At 56.7% G+C, this 10676-nt stretch overlaps 1 protein-coding gene across 2 annotated transcripts; it reads right to left on the minus strand.

Annotated features, from left to right (window-relative positions):
• Positions 1 to 3924: 3924 nt before the first annotated feature.
• On the minus strand, positions 3925 to 8214 carry EPHX3 (epoxide hydrolase 3). 2 transcript variants are annotated; one of them, XM_004323779.4, is made up of 7 exons: positions 6937 to 8202; positions 6675 to 6760; positions 6147 to 6304; positions 5910 to 6038; positions 4898 to 5001; positions 4684 to 4820; positions 3925 to 4590 (listed from the first exon to the last, which is right to left on the minus strand). In XM_004323779.4, exons 1-7 carry the CDS (start codon positions 7177 to 7179, stop codon positions 4365 to 4367), a joined length of 1083 nt encoding a protein of 360 aa, XP_004323827.1. In that variant the 5' UTR covers positions 7180 to 8202; the 3' UTR covers positions 3925 to 4364. The 2 variants fall into 2 exon arrangements, with proteins under 2 accessions (XP_004323827.1, XP_033709681.1); XM_033853790.2 differs by having other exon boundaries at positions 5910 to 6304; positions 6937 to 8214.
• Positions 8215 to 10676: the final 2462 nt, after the last annotated feature.

The raw sequence follows: 10676 nt of genomic DNA on the forward strand, positions 1-10676 counted from the left end.
AGGGATGGGGGCTGGTGGGGCTTCCTAGAGGAGGAGTGGATGTGAGGGCTGAATGTGGAAGAAAGGGGAATGAAAAGAAGGGAACTTAACTGTTATCAAGCACCTACTGGTTCTGCCGCTCTGGGCAGGGGAAGCAGGGAGGCCGTACCCCACCCCTTCTGGGGTGGAGGCAGTGGTTTCCCTGCCTTAAGACCCTCCACTGGGCAGGACATCCAATGGAGGTCTTGGCCTCATGGGCTTTGGGCTCAGACCACTCCAGCCTTCCTCATCCATGGCCTCACCCAGGACCCCACCTCCTCCAGCTCACCTCTGAACTATGACACTCCAATGTCCTTTAACTGCCTCCTTGCCTCCCTGGCTGCTGAAACTTGTCTTCCTTCCTTCCTGCAGGTGTGGCACTTGTCCTCCCACCTTTCCTCCTGCTTCAGAGAAGGGGAGCACCTTCCTAGGGCTTTTCATTACCTCCTCCTGTGGCCAGAGGTTGAGGTCTCTTCTGTGACAAAGTGAAATCTGCAGCAAACGCTCATCTCACACACACACAGCCCTTCCCCAAGCTCCTGTCTCTCTCCCCTGCATCTCCCCCCCGCACTGCTCCCTCTGTTCTTCCCCTTCTCCACTCTGCTCTATGCCCCAAGAGGCTGACCTCTACAGACTGTATCAACGGACATCCTTGTCCTCGGGCTTCCAGGTGGGTTTGGCCAATAGGAGGCACTGGCAGAGATGAAGTGGGGGTGGGGGGGAGGAGAGAACAAGATATTAATTCTCCTGTATCTTTCCCTGTAGGGTCACCACCTCGGCTGACTGTGTTGCTTGACCAAAGGCCCTGTCCACATAGTCCACACAAACCTCTCCCTGAGTTCTGCTAACATCCTTCCTTCCCCTTTCCCCGTCAGGTCAGGGGGATCTGGAGATGGTAATGGCTCTCCAGGGGTGCTCGCTGGGGGTGCTGCACGAACCCCTGTTGGTTTCCCCAAACCCTGCCTGCTGTATATGGTCCCTGAAGCAAACCTGCCTCAAATTGTCCCATTTGAATGTGCCAGTTGTTCCCTCCAGGATCCTGACTGGGGTCCCCACTCTTCCCTCCCATCCCTGCTTAACCACATTCAGAGCATCCAAGCCCTCTGTCCTCAGCCCCCACTCTCAGGTTTCCGCCCTCATGATCTGCATGGCTCAATCTCTCAGCAGCTTTTGACACCATGGGCTATGCCCCTCCTCCTGACCTCCCCCCCCCCCCCCCCCCCCCCCCCCACTGCTGAGGCATCATGCTTACCTGCTTCCCCTCCTACCTCTTTGGTTTCTCTCCTCTGCCTGTCCCTTAGATGTTGGGGGCCTCCAGGGCTCAGTCTCCAGTCTTGTTCTCCACTTTCTTCTGGGGAGACTTCATTCTCTCTCCCAGCTTCAGTGCCCTTCTACCCCACGGTACATGGATGCTTGCTCGGTCATCTTTGTCTTTAACCCATTAAAGACAAAGGTGCTTCTAGGTCCCTGCCTCAGGGGTCCAGCCCCCTCAGGCTGAACATGCCCCAAAACCTGCTTCTGGCTTTCCCTGCATATCTGCTCCTCCCCCAAGTGCCTGGACTTAGACCTCATCCTCTACTGCCTGGACCATGCCCATCCTCCTTCCAGGCCTCCCCACCCTCAATCTTCCGTCCCTGGTCCTGCCCCCTCACCAACCCCGAAGTAATATTCCAGACACACAGATCTGTCCGGGACCCTCCCCTGCGGTCCCCACCACACTGGGAGCAAGTTCCTGGCCTGGCATTCGAAGCCCTTTGTAATCCCATGTCTTCCTATCCCAAACATTCCTCCCAGTCTCACAGAAACGCTAAATCACCCGTGCATGGGAGGCTTCTGTGGATTGGAGCACATTCTTGCAGGAGTCAGCTCTAAGGCCTTCCCTGCCCTCCTCCAGGTAGGTGCCCCACCCCTCACCCCCCGGCCCGCATTCCACCTAGGGCTGGGAGAGTCTGCCCGGCTTTGTCTCCCCCGTCCCTCCTCTGGTGCGGGGCCACGGATTACAGCTGGTAGCGAGGACAGGTGAATGAGTGGGTGAGCGGATGAATGAATGATGAGTGAGTAAAGGATGTAAGGTGATCTGGAGGCGGGAGCTCAGAGAAGGAAGAGGGAGAGGGAGAGGCTGAGCCTGGAAGGGGCCTCAGACAGAGTCCAAACCCTCCGGGGGCCAGCTCCCTCATGAAGTGATGAGGTCTCTGAGCCCCTGGCTCTAAGAAAGACGCTCCCGGATTGGCTCAGGCTGGGAGAGGCGGGTTTCGGCCGAGCCACTAGTCGCTATTGGCTCACTTTCCAGGACCCTGCCCAATCAACGCGATCGCTTTTCTCCCCTCCCCACCACACCGCCTTTCTCCCGCCAGCAGCAGCGGAGGAAGACGGCGCCTTCTCGTTACCCTGGCAACCGTCAGCGGACCCTGTCACCCCGGCAACTGTCCGAGGCCTCCCGTCAGCCCTCTCCTGGGCCTCTTCGGTCACCCAGACAACTGCTACCCATTCCGGTTAACCATCAGCCCTTTCCCCGTCACCCTGGCAACGGTCACCAGACCCACCGCCCCCGCTGGACGCACGGTCCTCATCCTGCACGCAGGCCTCCTCGCCCCAAACCTTCGCCCCAAGCTGAGGTCCCGGGTTCCCGCCTCCTCTCGCCCATTTCCCCGGCCCCAGAGGGGCACTGCTCCCACCCTGGCGGGGGGCGGGATGGGTAGGGCCCTGGGGGTTCCGGCTCTTGTCAGGGCTGTTGGACCGTCCGGTCCTGAAGCTGTGCGCAGCCCTGAGCCTGTCTCCTCACTCTCGCTCTTGCGTGGGACTGTTCAGCCGCTACAGGGAGCTTCTCAAAATGCAAACCATGTCCCTCCCCTGCTGAAAACCCTCCCTGGCTTCCCTTGAGAATCAAATCCAAACTCTTCGAAGCCCCTGGCGGTCTGGCTGTGGCCTCTTCTTCCACACGCCTCCCCCTCTCGCTCTGCTGCAGCAGGCACTAATCTCCACGCTGTTACTCCAGTAGCCCAAGCTTATTCCAGCCTCTGACCTTCCTATTTACTGCTTCCCACTCCCTGAAAGGTCTGTACCCCAGGTAGGGAAGCCTTTCCTGAGCCCTGTCACACACCTGCATAGCTCTCTCTGCCTCTTCTCAGTTAATTCCAGAATGGGGGCTTTGCCCTTGTTCGCACCCTATCCCTAGGGCCTAGAACAGCTCCTGACACATACGATGAGTGAAAGGATGTTACGTTGGGGACAAGGGAGGACAGAGCGGGTGACCAGCAGGCAGGCTTTGGCCAGGCAGGCCCATCCCAGAGATAAGAGAATGTATTTCTGAGGTCTGCTGGGTCCCCAGACTGATTTATCACACTGCTGCAAGTCATGACAGTGTTCCCAGAGGCCAGGAAAACGCTAGGGAGATAGAAGTTACTGCTGTGACCAGCCTGGGGCTGGGTGGTTCATCTTCAGCTTGTATGGCCCTCACTTGGAGGCTGGAGCCAGGAGTCCCCAGAAAAAATCAGCAGCAACTATGGTTAATTTGGAACAGAAGATTCCGGGAACTGGAGAGACAGGCCTCAGACCCCAGATGGCTATTCAGGGAGCTGGTCCCTTCCTGTGCCGAGTCCAGAATCTCACATATCCTAACAGCCAAGAGCTGTTTTTCCAGGGATCTTTCCCAGGCAGTGGCGAGAGAACTTGACCTCATAAGGCCTGGAGTCATGACCAGGAGGGAGATCATGGGAGCTGCCCAGGGCCTGGCTGGAGAGGAGTCTGGACATCCACCTGCCTGCCCATGATGGTCCTCCCTTGGTGAGCTGTCAGGAGCCAGCCCCCTACTCTTAAGCTAGGAATACCCTCATCAGCACTGTCCAACAGAACTTTCTACTCTGATTCAATTCAGCCCTTGAAATATGGCTAGTGTGACTGAGGAACTGAATTTTTCATCGTATTTAATTTTAATTAATTGGCATTTAAATTGACATAACCAGTCGTGGCTACCAGTACTATACTGGACAGAGCAGTATTTAGCTGAAGACTCAGACTGGAGGTGGAAGCCAGGTCAGAGTTCATGGTCTATGCAACTCTGGGCACTGCCTTTGGTGAGAAGAGTGGGGCCTCATGGAGGGGAGAGATGGGACACTCAGCATCCAGCTCCACACAGAGGCGTACCTGGTTCCTGGGGTCAAAGTGCTTGCTCACACATGCATACACTCATGACTGTGCGTGAGCATATGGGGATGGTGTGCCTGAGGGCACCCACAGATGCACTTGTGTGCAATCTAGGAGCTCCACACCTGTGTGCATCAGAAGTTCACCCGTGTAGATACACTGTGAGAACGCCCGGGTGCGTGCAAGCCAGTGAGTGAGCGCCACTAGTCCAGCACGTCTTGCAAGAAGGGCCACATGTACTGGTGCATTTCCTCAGGGTTGCTCTGGGGGATCCAGTGCCCCATGCCTGGCAGGATGTGGGCTTCCAGCCGGCCTGGCACAAAACGGCTGCTGATGGCCCCCACCAACCCCTGCTCAAAATAGGGGTCCTTCTCCCCCCACAGCAGCAGGGTGGGTGTGGCCAGCTCCTGGGGCTCCAGGGGGAAGGTCCTGTGATCAAGACAGACAGGCAGGCAGAAGGACGACTGCCCCCACCCGCACCCCCAGAACTCTCCTGAGCTTCTGCCCTGGGTCTGGCCTTACCTGAAGAGGTTTCGGTAGTAGTTGAGGGGCCCAGTGAGGCCACCAGGCTGTGAGAAGCCATAAAGGAAGGCCTCGAGCTCGTTGGGGGTCAAATGTGGGATGCCCCTCTTGTGGTGGGTGAGGGTGGTCTTCAGGATCTGGGCACACAGCAGGACGCTGCCTTCAGTCCCACCCACGACCCTCCACCCAGCCCTGCGCCTTCACCCTACTGCACCTGGAAGTCAGACATGGACAGCAACTTCTCGGGAAGCCAGGGAAGCTGGAACAGGAACATGTAGTTGGAACGGAAGAACTGGCCCATGTGGCGCAAAGAGTAGTCTGGGGGGAAGGGAAGGCAGGCATGAGGCCTGGCTCTGGGGTGGCCCCACACCTCTGCACTCTACCCATACCCAGGTCATGCACACAGATATGCCAACACTCAGGAATGCCACTGCTACCGGCCTGAGCCTGTGAGGACACTGGACGCTCCTCTTGGCCCAGGCACCAGCTTGCCTCTCTGACAAGTGGTCACTGTACCCACAGAATGGGGGCACTTTCCTCCACAGCTCCCGGGAGCCCCCACAGCCACTGGCGTGCTTCCCCCGCCCAGGCCTGGATGCATTTCCCCTGCTTCATTCAGCAAACACTTATTGAGCACCTACTGTGTACCAGGCCCTGTTCTAGACTCTGGAGACACAGCAGTGAATGGAACAGACAAAACTCCCTTGCCCTCAGGAAGCTGGAGACGGGGACAGAAAAGAACACCACCAAAAAAAAAAAAAAAGAAAGAAAAAGAAAGAAAAAGAGATCATACAGCTATGACTACAACTCTGGGAATTCAAATCAGGTGATGTGATGGACAGTGGGTAGCCAGAGATGGCATCTCATGCTATTGTAGTTGCTTAGCTATCTATGTCTTCCCTGCCAGAAGAAAGCAAATTAACCTCTCTCTCCTCTGCTTCCCCATCTGGACCATGGGGATAATAACACTTTCATAGCTGAGGATGCTTGTGTAGGTTACTCTATGCAGGCTCCTTGTCAAAGCAATTGTAACCTGTAAGTGCTCACAAAAATATGAGCACTGTATTGTCACTGATTGTAGATTGGGAGCACCACGGGGGAAGAGACCCAGGTTCACCGCTGTGTCCCCAGCCCCTGCAGTGTTGACTGGTGGACAAAGAAGTGCGGGCACAGACACACACCCCTTCACACAGGCACATCCCAGCATCCCGGACTCCCCTACACACCTTGGTACACCGACATGGGGGCAGCGCTGACCACTGCCATCCGCTCCACCAGGGATGGGTAGTAGATGGAGAAATTCCAGGCTAGGAGTGCACCCCAGTCATGGGCCACAAGGATGCACTTGGAATAACCTGGGCGGGGGGGGGGGGGGTCAGAGGAACTAGTGTAAGTGAGATGCCAGGAAGAGGTGAGGCAGGGGTGACAGACACCAGGGCTGGGATGGGGGGGCACATCCCCACCCAGGCCCAGAATGACATCCTGGATGTCTGCCATCAGCAGGTCGATGGTGTAACAGTCCACATCCCTTGGTGCATCAGAGGAGCCGTATCCCCGCAGGTCCACAGCCACCACATGGAAGCAGCTCTGGAACTCCCGGAGCTGGTAGCGCCAGGAGAACCTGTCAAGCGGTCCAGGGAGGGAGGTTGAGTCAGGGTCCCCAGAATACACCTCTGCCCTACGCCCAGCAGGGGCCCTGGGCCACCCCACCTTCCTGCCCTGAACTTCCCAGAAGGGAACCGCAGCAGGTGGGCTGCGCCATGGATCCAGGGCAGCCTCAACATGGATACTTCTTCATCCCATCCCTTCAGGGCCTCCTGTCCCCATCTGTCTTCATGTAGACCCCTGTCCCCGAGTGCCCTATCTAGACCCTATATACTTTGCACCCCCAGTCTGCCCAGCCCTTGTCCCTGCCTCCTTGGTGCCCTGGTGGTCCGGGCTTCACCTCCCCCTAGCCCTGTGGGTCCCTGGCCTCTGGGCCTCAGACATACCAGTTCTCCGGGAAGCCATGCAGAAACAGCATGAGGGGCCCGTTGCCCTGTCCAGCGGAGACATAGTGCAGACGCAGGCCCGAACTCTGGGGGAAGGCACAGTCTGAGACTTGGGAACCTCCTCTTCCCCGGGCTTGAACACCCCTCTTCCGCCAGGCCACGTGCACACCAAGACTTGTATTCAACCGTTTGCCACCCCCGCACCGTCCCCACAACAGGCTCTTCGATCCTCGAAACCCCGGCGGCGCCCCCGCATGCTCACCCTGAGAGTCAGGAAGCAGTGCTCGCCCAGCGTGGGGTCGCTCAAGCAGGCGGGTGGGGTACGCCGGGGGCGCCCGCAGCAGCCGCGTCGGGGCCGGCACAGCACGTGCGTGAGGGCGATGCAGCCATAGACAGCTGCGGCCACCAGCGCCGCCGAGAACACGAGGCTCCACATGAAGGCACGAAGCAGCTTCAGAGTGAGGCGCGACGGCGCCAGCAGCGCCGTCACCACCAGCTCGGGCATGTCGCCGCGTCCTGGGACGACCGCGATGCCGTCTGGGGTGTATGGGCGGGGGACGCGGGCAGCAGCAGCGAGGCGGGATCCGGGCTGGGGACCCCGCCGCCTTTGGTCTGGGGCTCCCCGGTGCTGTCGGGGTTTGAGGAACACACCGAAAGAGGCGGGCGGCTCAGACCGAAACCGCCACCGCGAACGACTCACCTAAGGGCTAGGTAAACAGCCAGGCGCGACAGTGACAGGGAGCAAGGCTTGAGGTGCGGGGGTGGAGCCTGCGAGGACCAGGCTCGTGTGGTTGGGGTGGAGCCTTGGGGAGAAGGGATGCTAGGGGCTAGGGCTGTGGGCGGGACCTAGAAAGGCTTGGGCGGGACTTAAGAAAGGGACGGGGCCTAGTAGGACTCCCGAGTTGGGTGTGTGGGTGGGGTCTAAAGTCTAGAGGGAGCTCAGGTCCTGCAAGAACGGGAGACAGGAGGTGCAGTGGGTGAAATGGGCGGAGCCTAGAGCAAAGGGGCGGGGCAATGCAGGGTAGGTGCGGCCTACCAGCTGGAAAGGTGGGCCCAACTAGGCCTAGGAGCGAGGTATGGGTTAGGGGCGTGGCTTAGGAGGGTGGTAATGAGGGTGGAGCCTAGAGAAGGCGGGCCTAACGTTGGGCGAAGAAAGCCCGAGGCTGGGCCTGGATGACTTCGATGCGAGAGCTGGGCCATTGAGCCGCCAGTCGGCCTGGGTACGGGCCAATGAGACGGAGGGGCGGAGTCAGAACTAATATGGCGGGTCAGGTGGGCCCGGAAGCGGAAGTGGGGGACAGGCAGTGCCGTGCCTGGGGTTAGGAGGGAGGCGCGGGCGGTCGCCGCGGCCCAACGAAGCCTCGGGAGCCCCTGTCGCCAGCCCCCCTCTGGTGGCTCCCCGCCCTGGAGCGCGCGACCCTCCCCTCGGTCTGGCTCCGAGAGACCTGGCACCACCTTCACCAAGCCCTGGTTCCAACGGTGGTCCAGCTGCCTCTACCCCACGCTGGCCTCCAGTTGGTCCAGCGGACGCGTCGGCCCGCCCCTGCACAGCTGTGATTGGACAATGGCGGTCATTGATGTGCAGGCGACATGTCCCGCCCGGGACCCAATCCGCAGTTGGTGAGGTCGAGGCTCAGCCAATGGCGACCAAAGAAGGCGGGGAGACCAACTCCTAGAGGGCAGGGCCCGCCCCGGCCGCCGGAGAACGGGGCTGGTCGCATCACTGGGGCTCTGGGCGAAAGAGGAAGCAGAGCAGGGCTGGGCGAGCAGGGCAGCTTCTTCCTCCTCCAGTTTCGCAACCTTCCTCCCAAGATGCTGAACATTTCAAGGTCGCTCATCATTTAACCCTTATAACAACCCTATTAAGTGTAGGTACTATTATTACCTTCCCGTATTATAGACCAAGAGCCTGAAATTCGGCAAATGACTTAATGTCATTTGCCTAAAGCCTAACAGCTGGCTCAACAGCAATCCAGGAGTTGAGAAAAGCAGCAGTCTTCGGCTCCATCTTTCCTTCCGACCGGAGGCAGCCACTGGAACGATTTTCGCTTTCTTCTTTCGCACACTTAGCTATCTCTACATGTGCTTATGTGGCTATTTCTTGATTACCAATTTGGGGCATTGACTATCTCATTGTCACCACCACTGCAGGAGCTGTATCCATGGTTAGTTTTCCTATTGGTTTCCTCTAACTTTACCCCCTTTTTATCACCTCCCATCTTCCCTTACACCTACCACTGTTAACCTTACCTTTGTAGTTTCAAAGCTGCTAAACATTATACTCGTCCTGGGACCATAAGTAAGTCCATAGGTCCCTATTTAAAGGGAAATAGTGGTTTATGTGGTTCTGCTTCATTAACAATGCATCTCAGAGCGGAAGAGACGTCTATATTGCACAAACGTTTGTTTGCCTTGCATTTATCACCCACCTTTTCTTGCATGATTAGCCTGTATCATGGCTTTGATTTCATTTATGTTTTCCATCAAATCAGTTCTCCAACCACTTGATGATCCCGGTATCCCTCCTGAGTCCTCTAACCTGGCTGCATTTACCAGCCATGGCTGGTGGGTGTCTGTGGACCTCCCTTCTGCTGCTGCTACAGAACACTGACTCCTACATTCCTGCTACCGCCCCCCCCCACCCCGCCCAATCTCTACCCTTAAGCAAAAAGACAGCAGTAGTCACAGGATGATAATTTTATATTCAGTACAAATGTTTATTTTTGCAATGAGAACTGCACAAAAAAAAAAAACTTTAGTATATAAGTGAAAAGTCTACGAATTCCCTTCTACAAATGTCTAAGGTGTTTAATACAAGTCTCAGATTCACTGACATAATTATTGGCCAAGCGATCCGTGCATACAGTACAGTATGGGCTTGTACACACCTCTAACTCTTGTATTGAACTAAGATTTCTAGTACTGTGGGAGAGACTGGGAAATGGCCAAAGAAATTAAATAGTAGATCCAAGTTCTAATTACAACCCAGTTAAGAGAAACACCCATCAGGGAGGTGTGGAAAGGGCCATAGCAGAATTAAATCTTTAGAAGGAAGGTGCAGACAAAACCATTTCTCCAGCTGAACAGTCAGACTTGGCCTGGGGAAGTTTCTGAACAAAACACAGAACAAAAATGAGGAGGTGGGATGAGATGGAAAAAACCCCAAGGAACCAAAATATAAGTCACACTTGAACCAGCACAGTGGCTTATGAGGAAGTGCTGTGGGAGGGAAAGGGGGCAGGATTGCGTAGCAGGAGTGGGGCAGGTCTCTGGCTGAATGCCTGAACTACATACACCATTAGCTGAGGTTTGGCAGATTCCAAACACAAGATACAGGGTCTTTCTGGTTGAAAAACAGAAAGTGGGATGTGGGTTAATAGTGCTGGAAATGTTTCAATCACTTTGTGTCTTTGCATACGTATAAATCACATACTTTCATCCTACATCCTGGGGGCCGCTGTTGGGTACTGCCTTTGCCCTGTGGCTGGGGCATGTGTGTACAGATGGGTACACGGGCAGACTGCAGGGTGTCCACCTGGCAGGCTTTCTCAGGGAGGAATGGGTGCGTGTGTGTGCTTGGGGGGGTGGGGGGCGAGGATCCTATTTTGGGGGATGTACACTTATCTAAGAATAACTGGTTAACCCTGAGCTTAAACGAAAGGAGTAGTTCAGTAGAGGCAGGCAAGGTAGGAGAAGTGGCTCAAGTCCTCTGGCCGAGTGGGGGACCAAGATGGAGGAAGGGCAAAGGGGAAGAACACTGTCTGGAGTTTGACCAGGTTCTGCTGGAAGAAGCCAACCTAGGCCAGGGTCCACAGGAAGAATGGGTACTTGGGCTCCCTGACACAGCTTCAGCTTATAGGGGTCAGCTCCTGCCCAGGGACAGTAGGGACAGGACACGTGGTCCCCTGTCGGTAGATCTTGTACAGAGGTGGTGTGGGGGGCCCCTGGGCCTAGCCTAGGCCAACAGGTGGTTCACAAAGAAATGTCAGGGAGACGCCAGCA

This window comes from Tursiops truncatus, chromosome 3 (assembly GCF_011762595.2).
Source record: "Tursiops truncatus isolate mTurTru1 chromosome 3, mTurTru1.mat.Y, whole genome shotgun sequence".
NCBI classification, from domain to species: Eukaryota; Metazoa; Chordata; class Mammalia; order Artiodactyla; family Delphinidae; genus Tursiops; species Tursiops truncatus.